Consider the following 18,833-nt stretch of genomic DNA (forward strand, 5'->3'; position numbering starts at 1 on the left):
AGAAGACACGGAAGACTGTTTTCTAGGAGATACTAATGCATCCTCATTAAAAGTCACATCTCTACTAAGAATTAATTTTTGAGATTTTGGATCAGAGCACCACAAACGATACCCCTTAGACTCAGATGCATAACCAAGAAATATGCACTCAACAGCTCTTGGAGCTAATTTGCCATCATTGACATGTGCATATGCAGGACATCCAAAAATTCTTAAATTAGAATAATCAACAGGATTACCTGACCAAATCTCTTCTGGAACTTTGAAGTCAAGTGCCGAATGTGGAGAACGGTTGACCAAGTAACGTGCAGTAGATGTTGCCTCGGCCCAAAGGTCACGTCAATGCCATAACCCAGCATTTGAGAGCATACACCGTGCTCTTTCAAGTAGAGTCCTGTTCATACGTTCTGCAACACCGTTTTGCTGGGGATTCCTTGGAATGGTTTTGTGTCTAGCAATACCATGATTTGTGCAGAACTCATTAAAGTCACCACTGCAGAACTCTAATCCATTATCTGTTCTGAGCTTTTTCACATTTTTCCCTGTTTGGGTTTCAACAAGAATTTTCCACTTCTTAAATGTGGGAAAAGTCTCATTTTTATGCCGCAGAAAATAAACCCAAACCTTACGAGAAAAATCATCAATGATAGTCATCATATAGCGGCGTCCTCCATAGGAAGGAACTTTGGAAGGCCCCCAAAGGTCAGAATGAATATAATCAAGAATACCTTTGGTATGGTGAGTTGCAGTGGAGAAACTAACCTTTTTCTGTTTCCCAAAAACACAATGTTTACAAAACTCCAACTTACCGATGCCTTGTTTACCAAGACGACCTTGTTTGCTCAGAAGATGCATGCCTTTTTCGCTCATATGGCCCAGGCGCATGTGCCATAATTTGGTGACATCATTTTCAGGCATAGAAGATGATACAGCTGCTGAACCTGTCACAACAGTCCCTTGCAGGATATATAAGCTACCAATTCGGTTAGCTTTCAATAAAACAAGAGAACCTTTTGATACCTTTAGAACTCCACCTTCAGCTGAGTACCTGCACCCAAGAGACTCGAGAGTGCCAAGAGAAATTAAATTCCGCTTCAAATCAGGTATATAGCGGACGTTAGAAAAAGTCCTGACAACACCATCATTAGTCTTGATCTGAACTGTACCTATTCCTGCAACCTTGCATTGGGCATCATTACCCATCAAGACAACACCACAATCAACAGGTTCAAAAGTGGTAAATAAATCCTTATAAGGACACATATGAAAAGTACATCCAGTATCAAGAATCCATTCTGTTTTACTCCTCTTATTAGAGGTGACAACAGATAAAGTAATGTCATCGCCAGAATCAGCTTCAATATTGGCAGCTTCAGGAGATTGTGGAGATTTTCCTTTTTCTTGTTTTTCTTGCTTTTTCTTCAAGATAAAACAATCAGAAATCTCGTGGCCAGATTTCTTGCAATAGCGACAGGTTTTGTTGGATTTGCGTCCTCTGGATTTGGATCTGGATTTTTTGTGACTGGTACTCCCTTTTTCTTGAGTTCTACCTCTAACACTTAAGCCCTCACCCTTGTCCACAGAATGAACTTCAAGATCAAATTTTTCTTTGGACAATAAATTAGATTTAACATCTTCAAAGGATAAGGAATCATTATTTCCATACAACATGATTTCTTTGAAGTGTTTGTAGGTAGAAGGTAAAGAGACAACCAACAAAACAGCTTTATCTTCATCATCAATTTTAACATCAATATTTTCCAAATCCAAAATGATAGAGTTAAATTCATCAAGATGAGATTGAATAGGAGTACCTTCAACCATTCTAATGGTATAAATACGTTCTTTGAGACGAAGCTTGTTTGCAAGGTTCTTGGTCATGTAGAGAGTTTCTAACTTCAGCCATAATCCCGCAGCAGTTGTTTCCTTGACTACTTCACGGAGAACCTCTTTAGACAAGCAAAGTTGGATTGATGAAAGCGCCTTTTCATCCATCTCGTCCCACTGATCGTCGGTCATGGAAGCCGATTTCTTTGACTTTCCATCTAAAGCTTTCTTTAATCCGTTCTGAGTAAGAACGGCCCTCATCTGGACTCGCCAAATAGAAAAGCTAATCTTGCCATCAAACTTCTCAATGTCAAATTTGGGAGACATTTTGAAATTCCCAACTTAGTGCTCTGATACCACTTGTTAGGGATATCAGCGCAATGCGGAAGCACAGGATCGATGCAATTGGGAATTAAAGAGAAGTAAGTAAAATAACAAGAGAAATAACACACAAGATTTACGTGGAAAACTCCTCAATATGAGAAGTAAAAAACCACGGGCGATCACGAGCAAAGTTCCACTATGTAAAAGAAAAGAGTACAACAAGTCCTCTTATAGTGATGAGGACAAAGGACAATATTTTCTCTCAATAGCTCCTAAAATACTCTCTAAAATGGAACAAGAATTCTCACCAAAAATACACTCAAGTGTATGTTACAAAGTGTGTTAATTGTTATATGATAACTCACTATCATGTCTCAAGCCTTTCATGTTGCTTACATATATATAGGCCTTAATCTCTTACTTAAGAGTGAAGGAATCAAAGTTGGACCATCCACCTAGAGTAGGAATCAAAGTTGGAACATCCAACCTAGAGTAAGAATCAAAGTTGGAACATCCAACCTAGAGTAAGAATCAAAGTTGGAACATCCAACCTAGAGTAAGAGCTTGGAAGAAAATGATGATTTTTCTTGGTCAAATATTGTAGGCATATATTGGCTTGTAAAAGTCAAATATAATGGCTTGTAGAAATCAAACATATTGGCTTGAAAAAATGGAGAATTAGAGCCACATAATCTAACAGTTTCTTTCTTAAGTGTGTTAAAGATAAATTATTTAATAGATTTTTCGTTTCTCTTCAGATGAAACTTTAATTTTTATTGAAGTAATTGATAAATATATCTCAAATTGTATAGGTTAATTATCTTTCAACTTGACTAAAACAAACCCTTTTAATGTCCCCATTTTAAGACATATTTTCTATGAACTTATGAAGGAGTAGGCTTGACTAGGTATTTCTCTAGAAAAAAGTGATTGTGGGTAGTAGGCATGATTTTTCTTTTTTGTCCTATTAACTATTTAGAAATAATGTTAGTTTTATGCAACAAGACTATGTGAAGTAAACATGAAGAATAGAGCAAATACAAGAAGAATTTCTTTTTGTGATGGATTCAACTATGAAAGCATGCCTAGCCATTATAATTTTTTCAGAAAATTTGTGCTACTGTATAGAACTTCCTAACTATTAATTTCAGCATTAAGAGCCTAGCCTTCTTTACAATGATTTATTGTTGTCAGTTTCATTACCTAATGTTTTTATTGTTGTGAGGCTTATTACTTTACATATGCTAACAACTTCAAATAGGCACCATGGTTGTGGGTATAATTAAAGGATGGATTTAAGGTGTTTCAAGTTGGGAGGAGGAATACTTTTCTTAGGAGTTGGGAGGAATACTTTAAGGATGGATTGACTGTGGAGTAGCTTGTGTTAGCAACCATGTTTTATGCAAAGCTGCAGGGCACATGTAAAAATGACGTTGCATAAAAATGACAATGAGAAACAATTCAACAAGCCTTTTATCTCGAGTGAAAAATGCGGTTGAATTTTGATCAAAGTTCCAAGAGTGTGGCAGCAGACTTTGTCCTAAGAGATAATGTTTGGCAATTGACAAGTGGTATTAGAAACTCAAAAGAAATGAACTGATAGAAGTAGTCAAGGATTGTGTGTAGTGCTGCTAAATTTGAGAGTTTGTATGACTAAAATATGTAATTTATACCTTGAGAATAAGAATCAGGAAAATTGTACTTAATAAAAATATAAATTTGGTGTGGCTCAATCTTTTGCCTTTATATCACATGGAATTTGGTGTAAAAATGATCTATTTGGTTGTAACTAAAGTACTCCCTCCGTTCCTTTATAATTGTCACTTTTGAATAAAATTTTTGTTTCTAAATAACTGTCGTTTTCAAAGTTCAAAGTATTATTAAATGTGGCTTTACCTATATTACCCCTATATATTTATTACAGAGAGAGAAATGGATGAAATGAAGTATTAAATGATTAAGGTTATTATAGGAAAAAGATAAATTGTTGTATCAAAAGTAGTAAAAGTATTTGTTGTCTTGGTTTGTGTAAAAAGTCAAAATGTGACAATTAAAAAGGAACAGAGGGAGTATTTGTTAAATATCACATGGAATTGAATATATGATAAAGAAACAAGGCATCAATGGAATTAAATAAATAAGTGCAGCAACAAGAAAGCAATTCAAATTAAAATACTTAGCAAAACAGATTTGTAAAACGGCACCGAATTCAATTGGGATAAAAGGGGATGATAAAGAAAACTAGGAATTTGTGATTAGGAAAATATACTTCAGAACTTCTATAAAAATACAGTAGCCAAAAGGTTTCTAAATCATAAAACTAGAGCTGAAAACTAGAGCTAAATCGTAAATCATTATTTTCATGTCATTGAAGTTTATTACATGAGTTTTTATTATGTTGTTTATTCACAAAGAGATAAATATAAAAAACAAATACGGGACACATATTCGTGAATGTAAAATATAAACATAGCTAAGATATTTGTTTACACGAATATAAGCGTGTAAAATCCACAACGAGTACATTTTTATATAAAGTAAAAAATATTTAATATAAACATTACATTAATGTTGGTATTTCGATAATAGTCAAGAGTTTTCAAAAAAATTCATATCAACTTTCTAATACTAGGACATAAAAACTTATTTTTGCTGATATAAGCATATAAATTCTACAACAAGCGAGGTACACATATTTAACAAATTTTTGCATATACATAAATAATTAATGAAATCACTATATTATTATAGATAATTTAATAATATTCTTAAAAAAAAAATTAATAATATTACTAATATAAATTTTATATAGTTAATTACCGTAAGTCGAGGGGAAAGTTTATACCCAGATTATCTCTAACGCCATCGGACATGAGAATTCCTTTGAAGTTTCAAAGAAGGCAATTTCCTTTGCCCGTATCATTTGCAATGACTATTAACAAGAGTCAAGGTCAGTCACTTAAAATTGTTGGCATATATCTTCCAACGCCTGTATTTTCACGTGGACAGTTGTATATTGCTATATCGAGAGTTACTTCGAAAGAAGGGTTGAAAATATTGATCACTAATGAAGATGTTGAAGATTTTGCTTTTACATCCAACGTTGTTTATGAGAAAATATTCTATAATGTTTGATATAAACAATATCACTTAGGTGATTATTTGACTACATCGACTATTTGTTGCATTTTAGTATTTCATACAATAATATATAATGTAATGTTCATTTTTTTTTTAAATTATGGCATTTTAGTTGTTAGTGAATGTTTTTCAGCTCATAAGACCCGTGCGGCGCACGGGTCGATAATCTAGTTTATTCTTAATTGTGATTTTTTTTTTCCCTTTTCTTTTTTGCTAGACTTGCGTTACAAGATTAATCCATCTCTTGGATTTACTTACGTAAAAGGTAAAGTAGACCGACCCACAAAATATTTTAACGCAGCTAAGGAAGGGTGGTAAACATGCTACAATTGAATGGATTAGTTATGGTTTTCCAAGAGTTGATCAAAACCAATTTCAAGGTCAAGCAATAGGCTATATAACAATAATGCAAGTTATCCTTATGAACGTAATCATCCCAACCCTAATCTAATTGGTACGACATGCCACAAAATGCTCTTCCATCACGTTCTTCAACAGCAAAATAGTGGACACAATATGTATGAAGGTAGCAGCTTCTCAAGTCGATCATATTTCTAACTTCTTTTCTCAAGAAACTTGTTGGGAAGTTCTGCTTTAAATGCCAAGTAATTTGGTCTTGCGTATTTCTAACTTATAAATTTTGAGTTTGCTTCTCTCCCTTTTTTTTTTATAGTAAAGATATTCTCGTGTGCAACTATACATACTAGTTTTTTATTTTTTAAACTACACAGACGAGTTATTGGTTCGTTTTTTAATTACTCATGATATGAGTATTATTTAGTGATGAGACATAAGTTCACTTTTTTTCTTATGAGATATGGGGTATTTTTATCAAGTAGCACAATTTTATTTTGTTTAATTTTTATTTGCATGGATGTTTCGTGTAAAATTTTCACAAATGAAAACTATATCTACTTATTTTTGTCACTTTATAGTATCAATTTCTAAAGAGGAACACTATATAGTACGGAAAAACTACAATACGGGATTCACACGATGCATGCGGACGGTGTTGTTATATTTTTTAAATAAATAAAAGCTGAAATGTTTTACAATCTAAAATATATCCTACGGCTTATATACATTTGTTGTTTTTTCGTTGCTGCAATTCCCGTACCAAGAAGCTTTTCCCATTTCTAAAATATCTATTTATATCGCGAATTATGATGTCTAAAATTAAAATTTCTATACCCGTTGTGCACATCCATCAAACTTTTTTTTTATTCTTACAGAAGTAGCAGTGCAACATTTACTAGTTAAGTCCTACATATGATTGTAAAAAAAAAAAAAAGTTAAGTCATACATTTTTTTAAGAAAAGTCATACATTCTTTTGAATTATAGTTAAGTCCTATATTGTGTGTACTGGCTGTGGCTAAAAGTGGTATATATCATATATACGAAGCACTATTTCAATTCTTTGCATAATAACCTCACACTAAAGCAAGAAAAACTATCCATTCGTAGTTAAATAAAATTTCTATCACTTTTTAAAAAGAAATAAGTATTTCTTTTTATTGAGTTAACGTTTGAAAATTATGAACGGTGTTTCTTTTTATGAAAATTTAATTTTGATTAACAGTAAAAATATAAATGTTTTTTGCTTTCAAATTATAACAAATCAAACTAATTATGATTACCTATGACACTAACAATATAACAAAAAAAAAATACAATCTAAATTCGGATAGTTTTAATGACGTCAACAACAATCTTTATTATAGAATAAATTGTTTAATAGTATAATTGGGATAATGAAAAAGTAAGTATATATATAGTCGTCTAGTTTGTTACAGTTTTTAAAGGATAAAAGAAAAAAAAAATGAACATATATATATATATATATATATATATATATATATATATATATATATATATATATATATATATATATATACACACACTCATATCGTGTTTGTTACTTTTTTTATATTTAAATTTATTTTTATCAATTTGTTACTTGTGCTATTTGTATGGAAAATTGAGGTCATTTTTAAAAAGAGAAAAAGTCAGCCCAAAAGAACTGAAATGAGTTAGTTTCTTTATATATAATATAGATATATTAAAACAACCTCCAAGAAAAATAAGTATATGAGAACATTCTTGGATTCTGAAATGGATTGCTTTGAGACGAACACGGTGATCACGCGAATCGTAACGATGAGGATTGATCAGAACGGAGTTGTTGCAATTTGCATCAAATAGATTAATTAAACTGAGAAGTAGTTATGTGAACGACTAATAAATAATAACCACTTACATTGTGGCAAAATCAACCCCAACTAGCATAATTGGAACTCTTACTTTATTCACCAAATCTCTATTATTTCATTCTCTAACTCTTGCACAATAGTTTAATTTCACAATGTAATTATTGTAAATAGCGTAGGTTATTAGGTTATTGAATTGAAGTTTACTTTCTTATCTACTTTCTGATTTCTATATGCTTCCAATTTTTTCATGTCAAAAGTATGTGATCTATTTTTTGTGTGTTAGAACCCTATCAACAGTCGCTTCAACTTGGGTCAAAACTTCAATGATTGTATAGCATGATATCCAACATCCAATGAACTTCACCTAAATATCGAACAAAATTTTCCTTTATGACATTTCTAACACCAGATAAAGCATTGGAAATTTCTTTCTTTATGACAAGTCTTATGGCCTCAATTGGCTGCTTTTCAGTATGTTCATGGGGATTATTCTGCCCATTTCTAAAACTGATAAAGCATCGACAATTTCTTCCTAAAAGTCGGAAGACTTCAATTGGCTGTTTCCTAACTAACAAGTTGGAGATCATTCTGCAGTTGAACAAGATCGTTAATATGAGGTGACATCATTAACAAAAAATACCACTGAAACCGAACTAGGAGTGAAACATCTATTTGTTAGTTAGTTCGTTTTGAGTTTGCTTCACTTTTTTAGATAGCAAAGATATTCTGATCGTGTATAACTACACAAACTAATTGTTACTTGTTAGTTCGTTTTTAATTACTCATAATATGAGTATTGTTTAGTGATGAGACATAATGTTCATTATTTTGCTTGATGGATGGATTTGGTGAATAATTAACAATTTTTTTTGTTTGATGGATGGATTAGATGGATTTTGTAGTGGGTGGATTGGATGGATATGAATCTCATGGATCATATTGCCACCCCTAGCTAAAAGTCGTATATATCATGTATACGAAACACTATTTTAATTCTTTGGATAGATGTTATATTTGAGTTCCACATGCATGAAAATGAAAGTGTTTATATTTAGTGTGCACCGTGCATCAAATATAACTGTTTTTGTGGAGGAAACTCGTGAGAAATGGGAAAGAAAGTCCATGCATATACAAGAGTAAATTGATACCAAATTAACTTTATTTGTATGACCAAACAAATTCAATTTTTTATAAAAAAGAAAGATAAAAGAACCCCAACCCATTGTGAATGTGATGGTTGAAGAAACCTTTCCAAATAAAGAATTATTCCGAATAAAATTATACATGCTACTAATCCCTTAGAACTACTTCACATTGATTTGTTTGGATCTGTGAGTACTGCAACAATCAATGGAAATAAATATGGATTAATTATTGTTGATGATTGCAGGGACGAAAATAAAAAATGCGCTAAATTACAAAGACCTTTTACATATTTAAGTCATAAAAATAAGAGTAAGGATCCTCTTCATTTATTAAAATAAATGGAGTATACAATTTAAAGAGAGATAGACAAAAAAAATGTAATGAATGCTTTCAATATATGGGTCCCGCTATTATTAATTATTGTATACTCTTTTTAAGATTTTGTGTGTCTACGAGTGTGTTTGTTTCAAGTTTATCAAATTTATTACTAGGAATAACATTTCTTGAAATATAAAGATGAGAATTTTATTTCAATGTATTTAGAAAAAATATGTTTGATTAAGTTTATAATATTTCTAGGAACCATAATAGGGATTATAATAGTTAACCTCTTTGTCAAAAAAAAATAGTTAACTTCATACGAATTTATTCCCACCATTTTCTTTGGGAATTTTTTTTCTATTCTCAGGAACATTTTATATTCGGGAATAAAATTTAGTAAACTTGTAACAAACATAGGTATATATATTTGGGTTAAATATATTTTTGGTCCCTATAAATATACCAATTTTTTCGTTTTAGTCCCTCTAAAATTTTCCTTCAACTTTTAATCCTTATAAATTTTTCAATCACTACTTTTGATCTCTATTTTTAAGTTAATTTTTTATTTTTTTAATGAAATTGTGCAAAAATGTATAGTGTATTGTAAAACAATTTCCCAAAAAAATTAGAATTTTTTAACAAAAGATAAATTAAATATGAACTTTTAACCGTAAAAAATATAAAAATTCATATTAAATTCATATGAATTTTTTAAGGCAAAATTACACTTAGTCCCTTAACTTATTTTCAGGTAACTGTTTGGTCTTTTATCTTTTTTTCATTTCAATTTGGTCCTTTTTGTCCATTTTCATATGAATTTTTAAGCTTAAAATTCATGATATTATTTTCTTATGGTCTTTTAGTCTTCTAATCTATGATCTTTGTCTATGTTTGCATAAGAATATTAGATTTGAAGCTTGAAAATGGAGAAAAATGATCAAATTGAAATGAAAAAAAGATAAAGGACGAAACAGTTACTGAAATTAAGTTAAAGGACTGAAGTGTAATTCTGCCATTTTTTAATCATCTTCCACACTGAGTCCCCCCACCAACCCAACCGTGCTTGCTGCTTTAGTACGTCATACATCTCCGCCGGAACTTCTACCGATCGCAGCACAAAATGGACAGCAAAAACGTCGTCGTTTGCGACAACGGAACTGGAGTACCTCTCTCTTTCTCTTCAATCTCTTCATTTCATTTCAAAATCAAACTACATTTCAACGGATCCACGAAATCACCAATCTAAAATTAGCATTAACTCTATACATTTCATTAATGTCATTGTTTTATTTATTTAATCTATCATTTATTGCGTTTCTATTTAAAATTCATTCAGTATGTGAAGTGTGGTTTTGCTGGGGAGAATTTCCCAACTTCTGTTTTTCCTTGTGTGGTGGGGAGGCCAATGCTTCGTTACGAAGAATCGCTTACCGAGCAAGAGCTAAAGGTATGCCAGCCAAACATCACTTTGTTGATCCATGTAGCCGACCCCACTTAGTTGGAAAATGCTTGGTTGTTGTTGTTTTTATGATTATCCTATATGTTTTTATTGATTTTCAATGCCTAGTTGTTGAGAGCCAAAAGTTGATTAGAGACATGACTAAGGTAGTGCTTATAAACCAGTTTTGTGGGATGAGTTAGACCTTAAGCCCATATTTGTTATTGGACTGAGATCTTTGTTATTTGTCCGCACTTCAAACGTCAGTTTTGTGGGGTTTAGTTAAATCCTAATCCCTAATTCTAGCTTACTTCAGATTTGTTATTAGGTCAAGATTTTTCGATCTGCATTTGTTCATGCTCTAAATGTTTCGTCATGGACGTGAGAGAGTGTATCCTTGTTACTCCACCCATATTAATCCACACTTTAGAATTCAGACATCCATTTCTGAATCTAAGCCGGTGTGTTGAGAGTGCCACACCAACTAGAGATATGTCCCATATAGTGTTTGCAATGCTTGGGCAGTTTTCATCTTACAAGTCAGTTTTGTTGGATTGAGTCAGCCCAAGTCTAGTTATCATAATTATTTATATCCACTTTATTTTCCTGCTTTCAAAATGTTGCTTAGGTCTTCACTCTTCACGAGATCTATTTATTTAATTTTGAAGTTATGTTCCATTTTAGGATATTGTTGTTGGCGAAGGATGTGCAGACCTGCGGCATCAGCTTGATATATCTTATCCTGTGAACAATGGAATCGTTCAAAACTGGGATGACATGTGTCATGTGTGGGATCATGCATTTTACAATGAATTAAAAGTAAACTTCTGTTGGTCCTTTTTTTCTCATTGTTCTTTCAACTGTGACTATTTGATTTTGTACCTAACTCTGGTACATGCTTTTCCTCGGTAGATTAACCCTCAAGACTGTAAGATTCTACTCACTGATCCACCTCTTAACCCCTCAAAGAATCGTGAAAAAATGGTTTGTGTACCAAATGTGTGCTCCCTTTTGCTAATCCTTAGTTGCTTTAAATATTATTGTTTACATGATTTGACCTTGTAGGTTGAGACAATGTTTGAGAAGTACAATTTTGCTGGAGTGTTTATTCAAATCCAAGCTGTTCTAACATTATATGCCCAAGGTGCTTATAGAGATGAGTGAAGGTTGATGTTTTTATTTTATTTTTATCTCATCCTAATTAGAGTTTACACCCATACTTACTGTTACTCATTCTTGGAAATTACTAACTAATTATTAACATATAGGTATTTAATTATTTATAAACCTTTGGATATTTTATAATGTATTATAATTTTATTTTTACACCATATGTGGATACATCATATATCCTAATTTGCTATGCTTTGAAATAGGTTTTATCTACGTTTCGTTTATTATTAGGTCTCTTGGGAAACTTATTTTTTTCCTTTATTAGTGTGCGTTCTTTGTGCATTCATAACAGTTCCTTGGTTGTCTCAGGTTTGCTGACTGGATTAGTTATAGACTCGGGTGATGGTGTTACTCATGTGGTAATTAATTAACATCGATGCTACTTAATTATCCCTCTGATCACTACGATGGTGCTATTGCTAGGCTCTATCTCTTATTTTATTATAACTTTGTTGTCAAGCTTTACAAATTTGTGCCCTTTTGGTTGCTCATAACAAATAGTGGATTAGACGATTTAAGTAACTAAATCAAACATTTGACAATTTCATGAATATTCTAAATAATATTGTATGTTAATCTTAAGAACTACTGACATGGAAATACTTTATGTGTTGACAAACTATATTGCAAAGTTGGTTATGGATGAGTTTGGATGGATTAAAACCTGATGGGTGTCATCTGGTACATAGAAAGTATTCATACTACAGTCACAAAGGGGGAAGCACCATGCGTAGGCCTAGAAAAACAAGAGATTGTAGTTGGTTCACTCACACAAAGAAGACATTTTTCTTGGATAATTACTTACTCACACGACACTATATGTTATTCCAGTTAGTTCTATCAGTTCAGTGCTTGAACATTGTCATCAGTTTGTTTAGCATTGTTCATAACTTCATTTTTATGGATTTCTTATTTTTTATTCATTAATATACAATTTATAATTTCATTGTTCCTGAATGTATGCATGTGTCACTGTATCGTAGAATAAAATATCCTTCATGGCTTTTGCTTTAAGCAAAATTGAAATAGTGAAATGTTGTGATTCATCATTTCTAGTTCTCGAAGCACAGTTTATGAATTTGATATACTGACTGATAATACATTCACCAATTATAGTGTTGGCACACAAGCATGATGCAGATCCATCGTGCAAAATGTGGCTAAGAAGTTTAGTATTATGAAAAATTATTATTTAAAGTATACATTCGGACAATGTTGATAATGCAAGTTTTGGATTTTGATCCAGGTTCCAGTTGTTGATGGCTATTCATTCCCTCATCTGACGAAACGAATGAATGTAGCTGGCCGACACATAACTTCCTATCTTGTTGATTTGCTTTCTAGGAGGGGGTGAGGGCTATTTTCTTTTTGTTTCAGTTGTAATATCAGTATTATGTAAAGCTGACCCTTTTTATGCTTCAACTCTAACTGAACACAATTTTCTTTCCTCAAGATATGCAGTGAATAAGAATTCTGATTTTGAGACTGTAAGGGAAATCAAAGAGAAACTGTGCTATATAAGGTTGGAAACAAATCTCAATTCAAATATTGGTTGTGTGGTCTATAATGTGTTCTCAATAGCCCATCTATTTTCCTGCAGTTATGACTACAAGAGGGAATATCAGTTGGGGCTTGAGACCACAATCCTTGTTAAGAACTATACTGTAAGTTGATATCCTGGATTTCCTGAACTCTGTACGTGACCAGTTCTGCGTAAATGATTATTGATTTTAGTTGGAAATTCTGGTGGCTCAAGTTAATATGTTAATATTTGCTTAGCGAGTTTCTTTTCATATGCTTCTCAAAGCTTTTCTGTAACCAATTCATTGTTTTTGTGCCTTAATGCATGTCTGTAATATGTTGTATGCTTAGCATTTTTATCACTATCATTTTTATTGTTATGGTGAATTATTTTTAGTTCCCTAACTTAAGGTAACTGCCGATTCTAGTCTCTAAACTTTCAAAAGTAGTGTTACAATTGGTTCTCATTGATATATTTTTGTCCCTACAAATATAAGTTTTTTTTTTTTTTTTTTTTTTTTTTTTTTGGGGTTTCAGACCCTGTGATATTTGGTTTTCAATTAATCATTGTAAAATGAATATTGCATGGACTAAATTGGAAAAAGAAATTTATTAGAGGGACTAAAATAAAACAACTGGAACCAATTGTAGCACATTTCAAAACATTCGGTAGAAAAAGACACTTTTTAAAATTTAGGGATTAAAACTGTAATTACCCCAAATGAATGGATGACTATTATTATTATTGTTGTTGTTGTTATTATTATTATCCACTTCCATAGGTGTTATTTTTTTTTTGAATGGTCACTTCTATAGGGTTCATGTATGTCACAAGGTGGTTGCCATTCATCTACTGTTTATGTTGATGATATCACTTACTGATTTGCACTTTCTAAATCAGCTTCCAGATGGAAGGGTTATTAAAGTGGGCACCGAAAGGTTCCAGGCCCCCGAAGCTCTTTTCACCCCGGTAGGTATTTGGTGTTCATTTCACTCCTGTTTTCTCTACATCAGCTTTTCAAACCTATCAGAATGATTATAGTATATAATGATTATGGTGAATTATCTTTTTTCAAACTAAAATTTTTTATTTTATTTTTTATGGTGTGCCATTGTAATTGTAGAAAAAATATAGCATGTATAATTTTCTGGCTTATGATTGCTTGGCGTTTTCCCCCTTCTTGCAGGAACTTATAGATGTTGAAGGTGATGGAATGGCTGACATGGTATTTCGCTGCATTCAAGAAATGGATATTGACAACCGGATGATGGTATGATGCTCCATTTTAAATCTATATACTTTGATTTCATTATCTCAAGACATGGTATTTCACTTTGGACCATAATTTGCTTGAAAACTATTTTCTTGCTGCCTCAGTTTACCCTTTTTCACCTACTCGACCAAATAAATCCTCGAGCCGTGTTAGTTGTTGTATTTATAATGACCCCACCTGCTTTTTTAAATATTTGTAATGGTTTATGAATAATTACATTTTCATCTGCCGTATTTCCAAATGAGTATCATTATAGTAGTTCTTAAATGGAAGAACTTACACTTGTTATTAAAACCACATCAGCTCTCGAGTATATAACTTGCTTAGAACATTCCTCCTTCCTCTCATGGTAGTCAAAATCGGGATTTTAATCGTATAATCCTACGATTTTACGATTAATGTTGCATTGGAGGATCATGACTACACCCAGAATCCTAAATTAGTGAAATCATGTATAATCGCTTCCCTTAATCGTAAAACTCACGATCTCAAAGCGACATAATTTTGTCATTTCCCGAGTTTAAGTGCATCATTCATGTAGGTGCTGACTTGATTTTTATTTAGTTGTTTTTGAGACTAATTTTTTCTAGTTTTAGTTATGTTTGAGAATTATGCAACTATGTTGTTATGTACATGTGAGTTATGCTTATGAACTTTAATTTAATTACGTATTTAAAGTGTTCTTTTTCCTATGTATGCCATTTTATATGCATATATTTGAGTTTTATGAATTTTGTATAATCCTAGGATTAATGTAACGATTCTACGATTTGTGACTTTAGCTCCCCTTGCGGATTATATGTAAAATCCCGATTTTGACTACCTTGCTTCCTCTTCTATATTTTGAAAATGCCATACAATTATTCCATATTATGTTCGGATCTTTTGTCTTGCAGCTTTATCAACACATAGTTTTAAGTGGAGGGAGCACCATGTATCCTGGATTACCAAGCCGGTAATTGTTTATTTCTCCTTTACATTAGCTCTAATTGTCCTTAATTCTTTGTGCTGCTCAGTTTTTTAATATCATCAATACACGTGTTCACCGAACATGTATTACATGACTCTGACCTCATTCACTAGTTTAATTTTCAGCTAAATCCATGGTTATGATATTTTAATTCTATATACTAACGAGTTAAAAGGTATTCATTGTCAGTGTAAATTAGTTTTACCCTGGCATCCAATAAGAACTCACTTCACTATTTTGCCACTTTATACTATCCATTTCAAAATACATGTACAAAAGTGGGATGACGGGGCAAAACAACGGACTCTCATTATTGTTAGGGTAGAATTGGTTACATTGATAGTGCATGTCTTTTAAACTCACAGTGTCAGTAATAGTTAATGCCTTATATATGCATGCTACATATTTTTGATCACCTATTGTCCAGTACTTGAGATGTTCACTGTACCTCCATATTTTTCTTTGGCCAAAATGCCTTCTAGAACTCTATTATATGTTGGTTATTTGAAAACTAATGACTGTAGATTCCCTTTCATCTCAGCTAAATGATAACTTTTTCTATACATATTGAAAGCAAGGTTAACTACCTAAGCATATATACATCCGCCCCAAATTATAAGTCACTTTGGCAATTTCACACATATTAAGGAATGTAGTTAATTTTGTATGGAAAAGAGAAATTGAGTTATTTTTCAAAATTATCCTTCATTATTTGTATGGGAAAGAGAAATTAAAAGAATAGGAAGAAGAAAGAGAAATAAATAGCCAAGGGTATGATAAGAAAATAAACAATGTTTATTGTAAAGTGACTTAATAAACAATTTATGACGGAGGGAGCACCATTTTTTTAATATATTTTTATCTGTTGAACATGGTGCCTGGCTCTTCTAAAATCGTTTGGGTTTTCTGTGTGTTTCCAAAATAAAGTTGGTTAGTCTATTTTCTTTCTCTGCCCCCCATTTTCAGATTGGAAAAAGAAATACATGATCGTTATCTGGATGTTGTTTTGAAGGGCAACAAAGATGGATTGAAGGTAACCATTGTTCTTTTCCCTCTTTTTTCTACACGTGTATCTGATAGAAACTGTCATCCATTAAAAGAATTTACGTAACAAAAACAAGTTTATTGATGAATTATTTGGAGAAACTGTCTCGGACAGAGAATGATTACAAACAGTAACACTATTATAGAGTGAAAACAATAGAAACTGAACTGGATAAACAGTAACACTGTTACCGAATGAAAATAATTGAAACTGAACTTGACAAACAGGACAAGGTTTCCTACCAAATCTTTGAGAGCTTGCTTCTCTCCTACCCAAATAATAACAATAACTCCTTAATAACCAACAATGTCTTACCATTTTCCTACTATTCTTACTAAGAACACACACAATTGGCAAACATAATTAATTATTATAAAACATAACTCCCACAAAACTGACTGAAGTCAGTTATGGTAGCATCCTATGTCTATTATTAACATTATTTTTCTTTCTATATTGCAACATTTTTTAAAAACAACTTATCAAGTGCTTATCTATTATGCCCTTACTGTATATTATATAATTGTTTAAGTACTGTTTTATAGTCATTGGGAGAATGAGGGAAAATCTCAAATAAGCTTATCGTTCCTTTTAACTTAACATTTTTCTTGTTATTGGTTATCAGAAATTACGATTGAGAATTGAGGATCCACCACGTAGGAAGCACATGGTGTACCTTGGTGGTGCTGTCCTTGCAGGAATAATGAAGGTTTGAGTTTTATTTTTTATTTATTTTACGCAAAGGTTTGAGTTAAATGCTGATTTTTTCGTTTGTTGCTATCCATACCTTATATTTTAGTAGCTATGGATGTTATTGGATTTGACTCATCTAATGCGCAAGACTAAAATCGTTGTTAAAAAATGTTATTTAGCTACTTAATAGTTTATTGTATATGTGCATGTAATTACTCTCTAAACCACATTATTCACTTTAGAGTATATTCAAATAATTTGCGTCTTTCCTAGTTTGAAATTAAGCGTCATCCAAGAAAGTTTGTCTTTGGTGGTTAAAACACAGGATGCACCAGAGTTTTGGATTAACAGGGAAGATTATCTAGAAGAAGGAATTGCTTGCCTTAGTAGGTGTGGCCAATCCTGACTTATCGAGTTCCAGTAATCACACTGAAAATAAGATATTATTTTGTGAACAAAATCACATCAGAGGCTGAGTGATGAATACTCAAAGCTATTGAAAGTTTGTATCTGCCTTCAACAGCTTGCATTAAACACTGTTAGCCTTGTATAGCTGAAGGCTAGTTTTGTAGGCACAAGAAGTCTTGTTTCTTGATAGATGTGACAAAAGAATTCTTGTATCTCTCTACAAAGATTGTTGTAACTTTGTTAGTGAATAAAGAAGTTTCATGTTCATGTTACTTTGTTGAGAGTTTGTACTTACACTAAACAATTGTAAACTTATGTGTTGGCAATATCCAAGTTAATGGATTACATAATACTTCTGTTGAAAATATTGTTGCTTTGTTACTTTTTCTAAAATATGAGCCAAAACAAGTGTGAGGTAATACAAGGTTAGTTTAGCAAATCTTGTTTATCTAACTATAGTTGAGTACAACCTTGAATGAAGTTTCGTTTGGTTAATTAGCTGTCTTTTGCTAATGAGCACAATCAATTATACCTAACCTAGTTATTTAGTATGATGTAATATATCTGTTACACAACGATGCAAATCATTTTAACATAATGTTTCTTTACAACTAATTTCTTGCAACTACATGTGTGTGCATGTTTGCTTCTAGGTAGTGAGAATTGAATTTGTAAAATTGATTTTGGTATAAAGTGAACTGAATGTAAGATAATACTTATTCTGATATACTATAGTTAACAGTAAATTTAAGGTTAATAATCAAAATTGCAACAAGTGTGATACTTGAGAACTAAAAATTCTTTCTTTTATTTAGGGTCTGTATGGATTGAGCTATGAAAAATAGTTTATGCAAATAAATAAATTTTTATGTCACATTTGTTGTTCACATTTGTTATGAAACCCTAGCCTCTTACGGGTTCTTTCTCTTCTCTATGTCTATGAGTGCTCTTTCTCTTCTTCCTTCCTAATGCTATGCTAGATTGTCTATGCTAACAAGATTCACCTGAACAAGTGTTATTTGGTGGAGCTCATAAACCACTTAAACCAACTTAATTGGTCAACACTTGACCCATTTCATCCAAACAAAAAAAATCAAAGATAATAAGAAGTTTATTAAACTATACAACCAATACATTTTAATAACAGAACCAATTTAATGATTAAATACTTAATGAAAAAGCAATAACTCCCCCACCCCATCACTTGCAATTTTCCTTTATTTAAGCCTTTCAACTCCTTCTCCTTATTCATTGAATCCAACATTACATTCTCAATTACATAAACCAAAGTTCATCAAAATCCTCTCAACTACAAACCAAAAATAAATAAACTTTATGTTT

The 18,833-nt window shown here is 31.9% G+C and overlaps 1 protein-coding gene across 1 annotated transcript; it reads left to right on the forward strand.

The window, feature by feature from the left end:
* Nucleotides 1-10,002: 10,002 nt before the first annotated feature.
* Nucleotides 10,003-17,857, forward strand: LOC146909031 (actin-related protein 2-like). Its single transcript, XM_085722591.1, has 15 exons — nt 10,003-10,132; nt 10,307-10,417; nt 11,093-11,227; nt 11,321-11,392; nt 11,474-11,552; nt 11,891-11,940; nt 12,828-12,931; nt 13,035-13,103; nt 13,182-13,245; nt 14,004-14,072; nt 14,290-14,373; nt 15,273-15,331; nt 16,313-16,379; nt 17,017-17,100; nt 17,410-17,857. Exons 1-15 carry the CDS (start codon nt 10,091-10,093, stop codon nt 17,488-17,490), a joined length of 1,170 nt encoding a protein of 389 aa, XP_085578717.1. The 5' UTR covers nt 10,003-10,090; the 3' UTR covers nt 17,491-17,857.
* Nucleotides 17,858-18,833: the final 976 nt, after the last annotated feature.

This window comes from Medicago sativa, chromosome 7, assembly GCF_051527215.1.
Source record: "Medicago sativa cultivar Bolivia chromosome 7, Bolivia_mono, whole genome shotgun sequence".
NCBI classification, from domain to species: Eukaryota; Viridiplantae; Streptophyta; class Magnoliopsida; order Fabales; family Fabaceae; genus Medicago; species Medicago sativa.

What these genes read in the sequence shown, in the direction of transcription:
- LOC146909031 (XM_085722591.1), top strand. Translation starts at nt 10,091, where the DNA reads ATGGACAGCAAAAACGTCGTCGTTTGCGACAACGGAACTGGA. An exon ending in CCGAAGCTCTTTTCACCCCG is followed by an intron (nt 14,073 to 14,289) that starts GTAGGTATTTGG and finishes CCCTTCTTGCAG; the next exon opens with GAACTTATAGATGTTGAAGG. An exon ending in TCCTTGCAGGAATAATGAAG is followed by an intron (nt 17,101 to 17,409) that starts GTTTGAGTTTTA and finishes GTTAAAACACAG; the next exon opens with GATGCACCAGAGTTTTGGAT.